Source organism: Rhipicephalus sanguineus, chromosome 3 (assembly GCF_013339695.2).
Source record: "Rhipicephalus sanguineus isolate Rsan-2018 chromosome 3, BIME_Rsan_1.4, whole genome shotgun sequence".
Classification (NCBI taxonomy): Eukaryota; Metazoa; Arthropoda; class Arachnida; order Ixodida; family Ixodidae; genus Rhipicephalus; species Rhipicephalus sanguineus.
Window position 1 is genome coordinate 195,682,071 of NC_051178.1, and position 17,324 is coordinate 195,699,394.

The window sequence follows — 17,324 nt, forward strand, 5'->3', positions numbered from 1 at the left end:
TAAAAGCAGGTTGAACTACTTATGGCGGGTACCATGAAGTCATAGTTTCTGTCACTCATTTTCTTGTGTTCTCCTGTTCCTGATATTCAAGGCAGAAACATGGAGGTTAACAATAAACCTTGAGATGAAGTTGAAAATTGCCCTAAGAGTGATGGAACAAAAAATTTTAGGCATATTTTTAAGAGACAGCGAGACAGCAGCGTGATTTAGATAGTAAACAGGGGTAGCTGATGTTCAAGCTGACATTAAGAGGATCGAATGAAATTGGGGGAATGTGTATTGCTCAGGAGAGACAACCAGTCACGGAAGGAGTACCAAAAGAAGAAAAGTGTAGACACGAACGGTGGAGAACTAGGTAGTGTGACAAAATTCAAAAATTTCTATGCATAACATGGGGTCAGCTGATGCAAGATATGGGTAAATGGTGATTTCTGGGAGAGACTTTCATCCAGCAGCAGTGAACATAGAGAGAGAGAACTTATTTACAGAAGGGAGAGAGGTCGGCCTAAGTGATAGTTTGCTCTGGCCTGCTGCTCTACACAGGGGAAGAGGGAAAGGGAAGCAAAAGAGTTATGAATGATGATGGTAAATTAGGGAGGTGAGAATATAGTCCCGTCGTGTTGGGGCAACTCCAAATACGTGCATCCAGTCTAGTGGCTTGCAGGAAGGCTAAAACCGCTCCTATAACCACATTTGCACTGTTGATAGCAGGCCAAGAGCAGTGAACATAAATGCTGCTTAAATCCTGCCTAAAAAAATGAAACAGTTGACAGCAGTACAGCATACCTGTTCATGAATGGCGCAAATGATGTGACTTGCCAATCTGTGTTCTTCTTTCAGGGGACATACCTTGTGACTCAAGCCGCTGCTCGGGAAATGGTGTCATCTAGTGTGCCAAATGGAGCAATAGTGAACATTTCCAGTATCGTAGGGAAGACTGGGAACATGGGTCAGTGCAACTATGCTGCTTCGAAGGCTGGTGTCGTGGGTTTCACGAAAACAGTTGCCTTGGAGCTGGCCAAGCATAATATCCGTTGCAACGCCATCATGCCTGGCTTCATAGAGACACCTATGGTCGCCAGTGTTCCAGAAAAGGTGCTGGTGAAGATAAAAGAAAGGATTCCCATGGGTCGCTTTGGGAAGCCGGAAGAGCTGGCCGATGCAGTGCTTTTCCTCTGTTCTCCGGCGAGCTCCTACGTGACTGGTTCGGTGCTCGAAGTCACTGGTGGCTTGTATATGTAGATGTTGCATGGTTTAGTTTTTCATGGCGTGCTTGGTGGTGGATTATGTGCAGGATTAAGTGCAATGATGTTATGACGCCTTTTTATTGTTTTATGGAAATGATGATTACTAAGACCTTGTGCACAAGCACACGAGCTGCAAGAGGTATTGGCAACAAATATTTAAGGATTCGTCCACTTGCATTTCGCATGCTGAGGAGCTGCAGAGAACTGTGTAGATTTTTGATTTTTGATTTGTGGCCTGAGTGATGCATAGTCAATTACTGCCAAATGACAAAGAAACTTCTATGATTTTGCTGCACAGCCATTTGGTGCTGTGCTCAAGTGGCTATGCAGCAGAGATAAAGCACTGTTCTGTCTTCCACTGCTGGCAGGCACGTTGTGCATGCACGCACTACTATTTTACCCAGCATTTGTGTGTCTATTGCTAGGATACACTGGTCTGAGGGGAGTGGAGTTAGGGGACCGTTCTCACTTAATTGAAATCTTTTGTTGAAAGTTTGCTTGACAAAACGTGTGAACAAACTTCTAACAAAATTTGTTGAGTTGCTGAGTCATAATATTGTACGTTAATGCTGACAACGGTGATACCGAGAGGGAGAAGAGATAATTACATTTATTAGTTGCAAAGAAACTATGCCCCCATCTAAGCCTCTTTGTAGGTTACATATTCTGACTTAACACATTCTTTATTTACCGCTCCATAGAGCTGGGTAACTAAGAGCCAGGGGCGTAGCCAGGGGGGGGTTGGGGGGTTCAACCCCCCCCCCCCCCGAACTTTTTCAGTTTTGCTTGCGTATATATACACGTGCACATACAAATGCACGCACAAACATACACAAAGTATGGTTGAACCCCCCCCCGAAAAAAATTTCTGGCTACGCCCCTGCTAAGAGCAGTGCCAACAGTACATTCATAGGCATGCACAGGGCTCTCCATCCGGGGGGGGGGGGTTGTTCAAAGCAGCCAACCCCCCTCCCTCCCCTACCCTTTCTGCCGTTGGCAGACTTTGAAAGAAAACAAGCTCCACAATGGATGCAAAAATGAAAATGAAGTGATGGCGGGCTTCTCACAAAGGCCTGACATTGGTTCCCAGCTTTCCGGGGTAAAGGTTGGAAGTAACCAGTTCTTTCAATGCAACATCAGGGGTCCTTGTCCGCAATTATCGGTAAAAACATGTATAGCCATAACTTTGCACATTGAAAAATGACATGAAAGGTCCTACTGAGTAAATGTATGGGGCAGAATTGGCACCCCCTTTAGATGACAGGCGGGGGGTGGAGCACCACCCTGCCCCCCTTGTGCGCATGCCTATGAGTACATTGTTATTGTAAAAAACTGAAAACTTCAAGACGAGCAGAGATTTGGCTGCAAGAAAGCTAGTAATTGTTGAACTATGCAATTTGTAGACAAATACTGTCACACGCATATGACGTGTAACAAGCTTATGCACAGTACGTATGCTAATGTGTAGAATTTATTAGCTCTTTTGCTGTGAAAACATTCTCGTGGATTATTGATATTTTCTAAGGAGACTGCAGAAACACTCACCAGAATGCAACAGTAGAGTCGTGATAGACTGACTGGGTGACAAAAAAAAGCTTGAAAGAGATACAAAATATAATGTAAGAAATGTGTTGGGAGTAATGGGCAATGAGCCATGAAAAGCAGGTGAGACAATGCAAGGAGTGTAGGCACAGCCCCTTTTTAAACTAAACTGTATGCATGTGATAAAAGTGGTAAACTGCAGGCTAAAAAGACAACTGCAACGAACAAACAATGATACAATTTTTTATTTGCATGCATGGTTGCAAGGTCTTTTCATGGTACTCGCAACATTTCTGAAGCAAAGCTCGTCTGAGCCAGCAGCTATTGGCTCACCATTTACATGGCCATGGCTGATGACCAGATTATCCTATCTTCAGAAGTGCTTCCCAATGTTCATTTGGTTTTCTGAGAGAGCTATGTATATATTGTCATATTTTCAAGACATGATACCTGTACCACTGGTTCTTTGGAAATCTTAACTGGACATGTTCAAAAAATGGGACTATCATATGACATTTGTGTCTAACCAAATGTCTGTAGCTTTTTGTATGAGGTCTTCTAAATGTAGTATCTTATTGTTGTTTACTGCCAGTTATTTGTAAGATATGCATCAGAATTCTTGCAAAGTGGGATCTTCGTTGTATTCTTGAAGTCTGGCAAGAATGAGTTGTTAGAGAAAAAAAACTTTGTCATTGTCTTTGGTGAAATATTACACCTGATATTCATCAAGTGTCTCATTGCAGAATTTCCTCCTCTTTGTGAAATCTAGAACAAAGTGATGCTTACTTGTGGTATGGAAATAAAATCGATATTACACTGCATTACAGTTTCTTGCTAATCTTTTATTTGGTCCTGTACCTTAGTGCAAATAAAAGCCATATTGGGCATTATCCTATGGATTTTTTAGCCAGCTGTTTGAAGTAATTGTGCTAAAGATGTTTTGATGACGTGAATTAGTGGCCATGCTTTGCGAACGCTTGTGTTTACTATCTGCTGCTTTTTCCCGGAAGTTTTTCACACTGGTTATATGAACTGCTAGCATTTTGGTGGGATGTCTAATAATAAGACCCTTAATATTCTTGCTGCAACCTTGTAAACTCGGTGTCGTTGAGCTTAAGCATCTTGTAGGGAGTTTTAGAAAGAGACCTAAAGTGGTGCATACAAAATATGTACTGAGGACATTCAGGTAGCCTTTACTACATAGTTACAGAGAATGAGTACGGTAACTGTCTAGCGAGGGGGCAACATTAAAGTATGAGAGAAAGCAACATAAACATTTTGTCGAGGAATGCTAGTGTCTGGAGCTCGGTTTCGTGGAGGCAAGAAATACAAGTGCTTACAGCTTTTAGAACAGAGTCTTGTTTCAGTGACAAGCAAGAACAGGTTTTCCGCGCGTTGTCGTCTCATTATATTGGTATCATTGTCTCCTCACCAAGTAAGAGCAGGGTCTAACGACCCCAAGGCGACAGGAACCAGTGGCGTAGCCGAAGGGGGGGGGGGGGGGAGGGGCCACACCGGGCCCGTGCCATCACCCTCCACCCCTCCCCAAATTTCTTTTCGCTATGGCATACAGTGCCCAAAATGACACTTGACCTCATCTGCCTGCCCGGTCCCGCTTCAAATCAAGGAGGTGCCCCCCCCCCCCACCCCCGAAAAAAATTTCTGCCTACGGCCCTGACGGGAACCAGTTTTCTCATGAGTAGGAAGGATTTCCTAAAAATCGCTACAAGAAAACACAGGTCGGTAGATCACTACATGTCGACTCTGGCTACGAGAGAAAGAAGTGACGGCATGCTAGCAGTCAGGGGCCTAGCCAAGGGGGGGGGGGTCCCAAAAATTATTTTCAGTTTTGCTTGCGTATGTATACACGCACACATATACATACGAACATACATAAAGTATGGTTGAACCCCCCCCCCCCCTCGAAAAAGATTTCTGTCTACGCCCCTGCTTGCATTCATATGTGTCGCCAGTAAATTATTTTTGAAACACACTACAGGTTTCCTAACCTTCGTTACGATGTGCCTCAACTTTCTTCGAGTATCGAGTATTAAGCATGGAATGCTTTTAGTCCCCGTGGTCGGCGACCTTAAAGTGACTTTGAGCGAAATGCCAGCGCCATTATCCTGGCACTTAAAAACAGACATCCGGGAAGATAAATGAGATCATCCGGGCATCGTTGCGAAAACAAAGCGAGAAATCCGGGCAGTTGACCCAAAGGTTTAAAAAACTGCGGTCTTAGGCAGTCAACCCTTTGTACAGGACCACATTAAGTACCCTAGCTACGGTCCAAATAAAATATACAGAAAAATTGCTCCCAAGTTTTCTTGGTGTTTGTTAACACTATCGCTGAAGCTGTAACTAGTATGCCGCAAGAATACCCGCATACTTAGATTTAGGTGGCCAAACTTAATCCGAAGCCCCCTTCCCACCCCCTTTTCCCACTACGGCGTGCCTCATAATTATATCGTGGTTTTTGTACGTAAAACAGCAGAAATTATTATTTTTATCCCGCGGCCGGTAATGACGGCACAGACGTACGTCAGAGGCGTTTTCGCTTTTGGGTGACTCACAGTGACTTCGCTTACTAATTTCGTGCGGCTCGCTAAACGAGCCTTGGTTGCTTGCTCCGCCGCGCGCCCGCATACATTGACTTGAGTACATTCAAGACACAACGAGAATAAGGTGCATTTAAATGTGAGCGACACGACAACTGCGGGACCGTTGCACTCGGCGGTTGAATTTCGATGATGTCATGGCTCACGAAGCAGGGGCGTAGGCGGAAATTTTTTTCGTGATGAGTTGGGGGGGGGGGGGGGGGCTTGATCTGAAGTGGGGGCCGGCCAGGAAGATGTGGTCGATTGTCATTTTGGGCTCTGTATGCCATGGCAAAAAAAAAAAAAAAAGCCGGGGGGGGGGGGGGGGGGGGCATGGGCCCGGTGTGTCGCACCCTGGCTACGCCACTGTCACGAAGCGGATGTAATCATAGCAACCACAACGCGCTGTTGGCGCGTGACCGAAAAAGTAATAAATTCGCGATGAGGCTGAAAAAATTGCATGCGTACGTCATTGAAAGCCAATGCCAACATGTCACCGACTGACGAAACCGCGGCTACCACGATATTTTTCAGTGAGCAAACTAACTGAAACACAATTTCTAGCAGAACAGAATTAACATATGCTGCGCAAGAGTACTGTACGATATGAATGCATGAAATAAGCTTTATTGCCGGATCCGTTGTTTCAATGCAATGCCGGCGTTGCTTCGCTAATACGTTGACGCTGACGTATATGGACGGCATCGCCAAGTGATAGGCCTAATAAATGCACACGCCGCGATATAACGTACGTACTGCATATGACTCACGTTAAGAGTGAGCTCGAAAACCGTTAATTGCCCCAAGGCGTAGGTGCGATCTGCTGGTATTTTGCGCAGTATTCTTCTAACATCTGCAGGTAAGTGCGATGACAATTTAATGAAATTCGCGTGTCACACCGTAGTCCGGCCAACGGCCGTCCTGCAAATGTCAGACCGTTGCAGCGAGACTCCATTTTGCAGCGCCGACTCAAAGCTTGCCAAAATATTTCAAGCTCAGCTAAGCTAGGCTAGCGCAACCGCGGTCTAGTGCAATTAATTTCACGAAACAATATTCTTCCAATTTCACACGGAAACTGTAAGGCACGCCAGAAGCCTCCCTTATTCCCCTCCCCATGTGTAGGCGAGCAAACTGGACGTATAGTCTAGTTAACCTCCCCGCCTTTCCTATATTCCTTCTCTCTCTCTCTCTCCTTAGCACACGAAATGTTCGAAAAATATGCACAGTGAAGCAATATGCTCTCAAAGTACCCCCCCCCCCCCAAACGATACGTTGCGAAACTTTGCTATTCAAAACAAACAACACGTTCCACAACAACACTCGATGACGCGCACGCGCACTAGCTGCGCGTTCAGCATGCATCTATTGCCGCATCGTAAAAACTCGCAGGGGCACTTATACATTTGCCTAAGTCGACTCGAAGGCGAAAGCCATCTTGTTCTTTTTCTTCTCAGTCGATGTATTGATCTTCCACCGCCCCCACCGCAGACTTTCTGCAACTAACATGGTTTCGCACTGCTTCCAGTATCGGAGGCATTGCAAGCTTTCTGCACCTCACCTGGTTTTGCACTGCCTCCGTGATCGTCCCACCTTTGACCAACCGACGATGCCATGTGATGACGTCAGCATGTGACTTCGTATGACGTCATGATGACGTCATGGCGACGCCACAAGTTTTTGGCGATCTGTGACGTCATGATGATGTTATCCCTCGTGTGTGAAGGCGTTACTTACGCAGATGACACGACACTGCTTTTCTCTGGCACATTATTATCTGACATTATCGATAGGGCGAACAGAACATTACTGCTGCTAGATATGTGGACTGATTACAATGCATTAAAGATTAATATTGCCAAAACAAACGTTATGCCCTTCCAGTAAAAAAAAAATAAGGATGTGGTCACCAATACAGTTTTAGCATACAACGGGGAAATATTAGATACAGTTAAAACATTTGTGGTATGTCGCCATCTTTTCAGAAATCTTTTGAATTTTGATCCTAAGTTGATTGCTATGTGTATACCTTCTAATGGGCAGTTTTAAAACACCTTTCAAATGTGTCGTGTAGAAAAAAAAACTAATCAAGAATTAATCACCGATATTATCCACAATAAGCCCATCACGTACGCCATCACGTACACCACACGAAAAGAAAATGGCTTGACAGCACTATAGTTGTATACAGGGTGTTTCAAGAAATGTGCCCGAAAATCCTAAAAAAAAAATAAGGGAAATGGAATGTTTCCTCGCTGCCTTCAAAATCACTTTTTTTTTCGGTAGCGGCAGGCATCTAAATATGATAGAAACATCAGTTACAGCAGTAATTCAAGAAATTAAATTCATCATCTTTTTAAATTAGTGGATACCGGTGATCTGGTCAAATGGGACATTTGAATTCCTTCCTGCGAGCCGCTTTTGAAATTTTGAAGAAACGGCCTGTGGTAATTATTGCGGGGGTAATGGAATTCAACCAAATTCACCGGCAAAACCAAAACCGATATAAGCAAATAGCAGACTACCAGAATGCTGATGTCACTGTTCACGACAGCGATGGCAGCGGTGTTAGTTCAGCATTCGTTAACGCACTAGCGCCATACACCCACGAAGTGAGGTTGATCGATGATTAACTTTACGGCTCTTATGCGTCCAGGATGAGTAACTATGACATAGTACGGCACAGTATGGCGTAGTAAGTATGGCATAGGGAAGAAGCATTTTACTCCCACCTGGGATTTTTTTTTTACGGTGTAGTATCGCTGTAACGTTAATGAGAACCAACACACAATGAAACCAAGGAAAGTATGGGACGTCATTTGTAGAAATTATGATATCAATGTGAATGAATTAAAGTGGACTAAAAGACAATTTTCCGCCAGCTGGGACCGAACCTGCAACCTTCGAATAACGCGTCCGACGCTCTACCAATTGAGCTACAGTGGCGGTCGTCCTTCCGCGTCCACTTTATCGGGTTTATCTGTGCATTTAACATGGGAGTGTTAGTCAGCGCCGCTTTCACATTTTTTTTTGCCTGCTGGCGTCACGTAGCACGTGATCTTCTACAGCGAAAGCTGTTATGAGAGCATTTCAACGGCCGTTTATGGCGCCGTAGTTGTCCGCCGCCGCCGCCGCCGCCGGTGTCCGTAACCACTATCGCACGAAATAAGAAAGAAAAGGAAATAATAAAAAATTTACAGGATGGAACGAGGTTCGAACATGGGCTCTCTGCGTGGGATCCCAGTGTTCTACCTCGGGGCCATGCCGGTGCTTGAAACTGCGTTGCAAAAATACCCTATACAGGCTTCATGTTGGGAAGGAACCACATTAACATATGTAATGTAGTGTGGTAGAAGAGTAAAATAACAACCAGGCGTCACACAAACGCGAATTCTGTAACCGGGCGTCACGCAATGCAAATTGCGCAACGAGTGGGTTGTTGAGTGCTTCCAGCCCATTACAAAGGTGTCTGCGATAATTCTTCATCGTCAGAAGCCACAGCATCAACAAAGTGCACATAATGCCTTACAGGTATTTAGCGAGCACCACGGTTCTCCGCAGACGAAAAATTGCATAGTGGCTGCTTCCCTACTTCACAAAAATTATGATGATTTATAGCGTAGTGGGTTCCTGGCAAGTGCACTTCTATTGGTTGCCAAGGAAGCCCATAAGGCTCCCATGATCCATTTCCTCAGGCTCTCAATAAAGTTAATTCCTTCTCCCTCTCGCTCTCCGTTTCTCCGGTTAACGTATATTATAAAGCGTGGTGGGACAGTTAAATAACGACCGGGCGTCACACAATATGAATTACGTAACTAGTGGGTCGTTTAAAGCTTCCAACCCATTACAAAGGGCTCAGCCATAATTCTTCATCGTCATCAACCACCGCAATAACAACGTGCACATAATGCCTCACAGATGGTACCTCGCTTCTCCGCAGAATAACAAATAATGTCGCGGTGAGTGCTTCCCAACTTCCCAAAAATTATGATTTGTGGCGTAGTGGGTACGTTGCTAATGTACTTGTATTAGTAGCCACAAGAGAGTTTATAACGGGCTCTAGAAATGCCGCTATTCCAGCTTTCGCTGTGACTGTGCTGCGCTTTCCGCGCAGGCCTGGCGTTTTTTTTTTTTTACGAGCTGGCACAAAACTTTAATTTCTTCAGATTTATATCATAATTACTAAAATTCCTTGGCTTGATTGTCTGTTGGGTCTCACCAAGGTTGTGTCTAACAAGAGAAAAAAAAAAGCCCTAAAGTTCTCATTCTTTCGTTCATTCGTAGTATGGCAGTAGCGCTCTTCCGCGTTTCGGTTTAGGTTTCGCTAGCGAAATTAATCAGATTTCACCCCTCTGCTAAAATTGCCAGAGTACGCTTTTTAGAAATCTCTAAGCGGCAATGGGCTCTTCGCAGGAAGGGCTCCAGTTCTCCCATCTGACACGAGCGCCTGTCTTCACTAATTAGAAAATTAACTAACTCAACTTCATCAATTACAACCGTAATTTATGTCTCTGGTAATGTTTAGATGTCTGCCGCCACAGAAAAAGTAGTTATGAAGGCAGCCAGCAAACGTATTTCCCTTCATTTTTGTGATGTCGGCGCACGTTCCTTGAGACATCCTGTATATGGACTGTGCAATGAACTAGGATATTTGCGCTATCATCAATATTAAGTATCTTACAGCCCAAAACCTAAAAAAAAGAAAAGGTTTTAGGGGCGAAGCTCCTTATAGCATCACCTGGTCGGTCGTCGCTCCATGCGGCGTCCCCCCACTGTCGTGTCTCCCGTATCATTCAATAGATGGCGCTGTCCCATAGAGATTCATGCAAACTGCAGTTGGGTGACGATATACTAGACGGCGCTGTCCCATAGATAGAAAAAAAAATAAGAAATAAAAAATAAAAATACATAAAAAATAAAAACCCATAAAATAAAAAAGTAAAAAAAGAAGAAAACAGGAAAAAAGGAAAAATAATCAAAGCGGCGTATCGCTTTCATTACTGCTGAGCGAAAGCACTGAACATTTCACGGTGTAACCATGATTGCTTCAGGAGCTTCGCCCAAGCTCTTCATCATTCACCCGTGAATATGCTGTAATTTTTCAGGTGGCTGCATTTCAATTGAAATGCCTTAGCATCAAAATATACTCACGGTCTTCACTTACGCTACTTCATCTTGGTTTCTAGTTCTCAGAAAAGAGCATTGGAAGTCTCAATCAGAATTGGTTTGTTCAAAAGTCACGAGCTTTTGCAAGACGTAAAACACGTGAAATTCAAGTTTAGAAAACGACGACAAAACAAGAATGAATATTTCAAAACGTGTCATTTGAGGTCTGAGGGCAGTTATGAAAGAGGCCACAACTCTTGAATGAAACCAGATAGAGAAGTAATTTTTTCTTCACCACAATTCCAAATGTCTCGAAATTCTTAAAATATTAAATATTAAAAGTTCCATGTAAAAAAAGAACATCATTTTAAAAGGTGGCGACATACCTTAAGACAGTTGGCGAAAGATTTTCGGAAACTATAGACGGTTTTAGCTGGGCGTCCGAAGCAACTGTGCGGACGGATTGGAAATGGCTGGGAGCCTGCGTCCGCAGGACTGCTACAGACGCCTCTCTATAATGTCTTGGGACAACCACGTTAGTTACGTCACACAAAAATTATCCGGCATCCTTTTGGATGCCGTGTACTTAGATTTAGGTGCACGTTAAAGAACCCCAGGTGGTCGAAATTTCCGGAGCCCTCCACTATACGGCGTCTCTCATAATCATATCGTGGTTTTGGGACGTTAAACCCCAGATATTATTTTTAATTCAAGCATTCCTCGAATACGCTGACGACCGCTATTATATGCACATCATCGCACCTTAGCGTACACTTGATTGCGATAAAACTGACGTCTATGCTCAGACGTGAGTGCCGACGTCACGTCGGACCATGAGCTTTCCTTTACAAGCCAGTTTAGTCGTCGTGCCTGGCAAGCCCACGATATGCGCACAACTACTCAATTTACACAAAGACGTCGATCTGCCTCTTAACGCTTGGGTCAAAGCAAAAAATTCGGCATATGCTGCTACTCGTGCTTCGCATGAAAGCGATTTCCGCAAGGTGTGGGATCTGCTGGATTTTTTCTGATTATGCCATCCACTGACCATTCGGTATTTTATAGTGTAAGCATACCAAGAAAGATAATCGACGTCTGAGTTAAAAAATTAATTCCTAGGGAATATACGGCAGTATTCCTGAATTTCTTCATGAGCACAGCTTATATCTCTTTGTAATATTTCCAGAGCCAAAATGTGTTGTTTTTATGTTGTGTCTGAAGGCGAACAAAAAAAAAAAAAAAGAAAGCTCGGCAGATCCCATGTACCGTGGAAATCGATGTTATGCGAAGCGCGCGGCGGGAACGTGGCTGTGGCTTAATATTTTACATTGAGCGAAACGTGCATGAAGAAATGACGCTAAAGATATGTGCAAATGGTATACGCAAACATATATATGTTGAGTCGCACGTGTGTTATATAAGCAGTTTACAGGTGCGTAACGATGCGAACAGCAACATGGGTATTAACAACACCAGACGCGGTAAGCTGATATGTAGTACTTATACTTGTCCGTTGTGATAGAGAACGCACGCACGTTTCACGAACCCGCGTACATGTATGGAAGGGATCCTTGAGAGTTCTCAGGTAGATGGCGGAAAGCGGATTCTTTTTGTTATTGTAATTGATGTGCGCAACGCAGACCTCGCCGTTTCCGCTGATTGTCTGTGTGTGTTCTGTGTCTGGCGACCGGCGAAGTGGGATGCGGCCTACGTTGAACTTGCGTGTCACCGTGTTTTTATGTGTCCGTGCCTCCGCACCTGCAATGAAGCCGCTTGCTGTGGACGACACAGTGGGCTCATCGCTCCAGGTTTCAGAAAGTGCTAACACGCCAGTTTCTGTTAACAGAGCGTCTTTTTCGAGGTCGTGTACGTGCGTGTGCACCGACTGTACGTTGACAGCGGCGAGCCTGAGGTGATTGCTGTGGTTGAGGCATCGAATGAAGGTGGTAGCCCGGTCCAAGACAATGTCTAGAGGCCCGTTTGCTAGCCGAGTCAGACTGTCTGTCGATAGAGCCGGCGACATGTCGGAACCTGACGTCACCTTTTGCGTTGGTGAGGTATAGGCCGTCGAGGCTGGTAGCCCTGGAAAGTGCTTCGACCAACTTCAGTGGTTGACGCTTATCGTATCCGTAGACTACCTGGGCGTATGTGGCCCTTAATAATAATATCTCGAGTTTAACGTCCCAAAACCACGATTTGATAATGAGAGACGCCGTAGTGGAGGGCTCCGGAAATTTTGACCATCTGGTGTCCTTTAAATCTAAGTACACGGGCCTCAAGCATTTTCGCCTCCATGTATGTGGCCCTTTGTGACTTATATATAGTTATAGCATTTGTTTGCGCAAGGGGAAACTGTGTCCTCTTACACAAGGTATTTTTCTGGCTCATATCGTGGTTGTGGTTCGCATTACCACGAGCAGCCATTTCAACTCTGTTGAGCGGCGTGCGGCAGTGATTTGCTTCGTCCTGGCTGGGACGACAATTCCTACCGTGGACGTTGGAAATTCAAGTTACAGTCGCACGAGGTTGCCTTGTACGTCACGTTCGATGTACCACAAGGTGGCCATGTTTTCATTAACCAGGCCGTCGCTTACATCGATGTTGGCCGTGATCATGCATGTACGGCTTGCCTATGCTCAGGCAAATTGAGGCCGGCAGGCCACCCGTGTAGCTTGCGTTCATCGTGGCCACATTGGTCAGGGCATTCCTGTGTACCTGCTCGTTCTTATAGCCAGATAGTTATCGCATGCGGAATGACGTAATGTTGTCCGCAGCGTGGAAGCAACGTCCGTTATAGCGGTCGACGTCCGCATTGGTGCGTATATGCCGTCAGGGCACTTAGCGGCGGCTTAGCATGTCACAAAGCGACTATCAATCAATCTGACGTCATACTCGGTCAGCATGAGGCCATCGCCCAGCCTCATAAGAAATGAAGAGAACACAGCGTCATTCTGGCGGACCACGTGGACGAGTGGATGGCAATCGAGCGTCTTCCAGGGGAGTTCTGCCTTCAGTTCCCTTACTTGCCTTGCGTTTCAATGTGTATGTTCGCGGTTACTGCGTTGATTGAGACTATGGATCACCTGTGGCACATGCCCGCATAACATAAACTGTGGTAAGCGGGTATGTGTCACACGTGACTGAGAAAAAGGGTTTCATGACGTACGCGACATTCGTTTTGCGTTATTCATGCCATGACCAGTGAATCGTGTTCGTCATATACTAATCCCCTGATCCCCTGCTATGCCAATTTTGGTATACTACAAGTTATGGAGGCGACCAGGAGAGCGCCCAGACACAGACAGACAGACAGACAGACAGACAGACAGACAGACGGACGGACGGGCGGGCGGGCGGGCGGGCGGGCGGGCAGGCAAGGCAAGGCAAGGCAAGGCAAGGCAAGGCAAGGCAAGGCAGGCAGGCAGGCAGGCAGGCAGGCAGGCAGGCAGGCAGGCAGGCAGGCAGGCAGATAGATAGATAGATAGATAGATAGATAGATAGATAGATAGATATAGATAGATAGATAGATAGATAGATAGATAGATAGAAACGGCCACAGTGCCTGAGGTTCGCTAAGATATGCTTCGCAATTAAAAACGCCGACATAGTTCTATTGTTATCACGACATGTAAATGGATATTGGTGAATCTCTGCTATTACAAGGCAACTGGCAGTCGCTCATATAGCTACCATACATATGCGTAATGATCTAGCCAAATACCGTATTTTCTCGCATATAACCCGCCCCTGCATACAAACCGCACCCCTAACTCTACAAAAAGAAAAAAAAGTATGCCTATAAGCCCTGCTTAAAACCCGCGCCCCCACTTTTTAAGCACATTTCTCCGTTTTTTTTTTTTTTTGGCACGGGTTATATGCGAGAAAATACTGTATATTTGAAGTCTGTTCCGACGCGGGGGAAAGGCCGTGTAGGATAGCAGCAGAGTATGCAATTCTTTGTCGTATTAAAGCATTGTGAACGGTGAGCATGGACGACACTGATCCGCCGTATGGTGTGCCTGCAAGTCTGCAAATAAGTACATTCACTATTGCACTGACCTCGATTTTGATATTTTTAATGTGTGTTATGCAGGATAGCTGCCGATTAAGTAATTTCTTGGAATAGTACTATTCGAAGAAATCGATGCTGTATCACTAAAGGTCGCTAACGGTCACTAACGATCATTAAAGGTTGCCCTTCTATATTGACTCACATTCTTTTAAGTTACTAGGGGTGAAGGGCAACACAGCTGGCTTCGCGTGCGACAGAACCATCCCTCTCTCTCTCTCCCTCCTAAAATTCAGTTAATGACGTTTATGCCCTCTTTTAATGTCATCTGAATGAATTAAACATTAGTCACAGATGTCCAAATACACACACCATCTGCATATAGTGTGAACCTTAATATAGATGGCAGTTTTCTTGCGAAATCCAGCCATGACGCTGTCTTCTTTTGTTCTATTTTTATACGTGGTTTTTCCTGCGCTACGCTAAGCGACGACAGCACAGGACAGGCTGGGCCCCTTAAGTGCTCCGCACTTAGAGGGCCCCTCACCAGGTCTGACCATTTTTAGCTGACGAGCGCAGTGCATACACTGGGCGTTCACAATCACGTCTGCCAAAGTTTGCAACGCTACGCGCCGCGAAAATAGGGCAAATTTCAAGCTGAACGCCGTTTGCCCTTCGTCTCGCGGGAGCGCGCCAAAAGAAGGAGGGGATGACGCACAGCAAGGAATGATCCTATACTTGGTTGTGAGTGCTTTGACGTCGCTCCTCTGCGTAGACATCTGTGCTCTGACGTCGCCCATGCAGTAGCACGTGGCACTGCAAAAATTATTTGACGCGACATGCTTAGTTTGTGTAATTTCTTGCTTGAATGGATGAATGAAATTTGAAAATAAAACACACAAATGGAATGTGTGTGTTTTTCTCTTTTTTTAGATGCAAAAGTACCTTATGCTCGGGGCAGTGTCCGTTCTGCGGCGTCCGCACCCATACTGCGAATGCGCCAACTCTCCCCCTCTCCTTGCGTGAGTGCGAGGAGAGGGGGAGAGTTGACAGGCGCGCACATCCGGTTTGACCGCACTGCGCATATGCGCGCCTGTCTATGGTGATAACTGGGCGGCGCGCACTATTGGCCGCGAGGGCCACCACAGGAGAGACCGGCGCTGCTATCGCTGTGACGTGGAAAACGCCATCACGTGACTCTCCTTTGCCGCCGAAAGCTTTGCCAACGCTGCTCGCTGCATCTCATGCCCGAGGTTGAAGCTTTGTTTTTTCTTCAGCATGGTGTATTGCTCTGTGCTACAGTGCCGGACGTATTCGACCGAGCCCGGTGTGAGTTTCCACGCGTATCCCAAAACCAAGAAGCCGCGAGATGCGTGGTTAATAAAGCTTCGAATGGGGAAGGAACCCAGCACCCATTATCGCGTGTGTAGCAAGCACTTTTGCGAAGATTTGTGTACTGCGTTGGAGCTAAAATGTTCGGTAAGTACTACGTGAGACTTTCCGTGACTGTACACATAGGAATTTACGGCGTTTATTCACGCCAAGCTGGAAAAGACGGTGCCTGCTTCCCGAAGCAGTGCCGTCGCAATACCTTCCTGTCCGGCCCTTGGACCGTCCCAAACAAGGCGGCGACGCTCGGCACAAGGGCTGCGAGAGTGATTTTGTCTCGGTGTTGTTCTAAATTTACGCTGCATATTCGGACGTGGTCGGCCTCATAGTCTGCCTCTCCCTCCGTTAGCAGCCGCAATGTGCTGAACTGCTGGCCAATGAACTCGTTGATGCCAGAAACCGGCAGAGTCACTGAAAACGAGATACGGTAATTGTAATTAGTAGTCGAACAAGCGATTCTCACGTGCTGGCATGATATCACATCAGTCGATGTACCCCTCGCAGTGAAGTACACGAAGCGGAAGCGTGGATAAAGAAGACAAAAATATATGCGGTTGAACTTCCACTTATTAAAATATATCTGTTATAAATCATCGTCCGGCAACAGTTCTGGCTAAAGGGGTAAGCCGCACTCACCACGAGCGTTGTGGACATTACTGTTATTGCGGCAAAATAACGTATGACTACCTTTACGAAAGATCTCACGAAGGTAATAACCAATGTCGAAGCATCGTTTGCACTCGGTCATTTGATTACGCGCTGAAAACTAGGGCAAGGCGTTGCCGTGAATTGTGCGCGGCAGTCCGCGCCGATCGAAACGGTACCTCTCGGCCGCGCAACTTCCACGCAAAAGCAAGAGATAGGTGCGCGATGTCGCGCTTGCCTCAGTAAACATAAATGTACACGAGATGCGAGGATGCTTCGAGTTACATATTATTAGGTAAATTACATAACTCACCTTTAACAAGAGTGGCCTCTTCACGTTCGGTGTCACGTACGGAGCGGTGCGCGCACTCGCTCCGTCGAGAGTGCACGACGCGACGATTACAACGCGTTGGCTCACGAAAAACCTTTGCTGGCAAACACACTGATTGCTTCACAGCTATACAGGTGCATTCAACGCTTGCAAAACGAGAAAAACCGCGGCTGAACACTGGCGACGTCGAACACTCCGCGCACTCGGTACCACGTGATGCCGTTTTATACGTCACGGAGAGATTCCGGCAGATGGAGCTACGGTATGTCCTCGCCGCCAATATAGTACATGCGGCACACCGCTAGTCTCGCGTCTGTAAATGTCGCGACTTTCGTGCTCAGTAATAGGTTTAAAGCCAAGTGATCGGCGAGGGCGCATTTGGCATAACTTGCAGAGATGAAGCACAAAGAACGTAGCCACGAAACTCATCTCGGGCTGGTTCGGGTACGTCATGCGCTCAT

General features: G+C 45.9%; 1 protein-coding gene across 2 annotated transcripts in view; it reads left to right on the forward strand.

Moving 5' to 3' along the window:
- Positions 1–17,324, forward strand: part of LOC119387985 (estradiol 17-beta-dehydrogenase 8) — a 169,286-nt gene that overhangs the window by 3,938 nt on the left and 148,024 nt on the right. The window contains exon 3 of one of the 2 annotated variants that reach the window (XM_049413784.1): positions 841–1,257. In XM_049413784.1, coding sequence (XP_049269741.1) covers positions 841–1,242 — 402 coding nt within the window. In that variant the 3' untranslated portion in view covers positions 1,243–1,257. Of the gene's footprint in view, positions 1–840; positions 3,611–17,324 lie in introns of those variants that run through there. The other variant, XM_037655580.2, reaches the window with a different exon arrangement.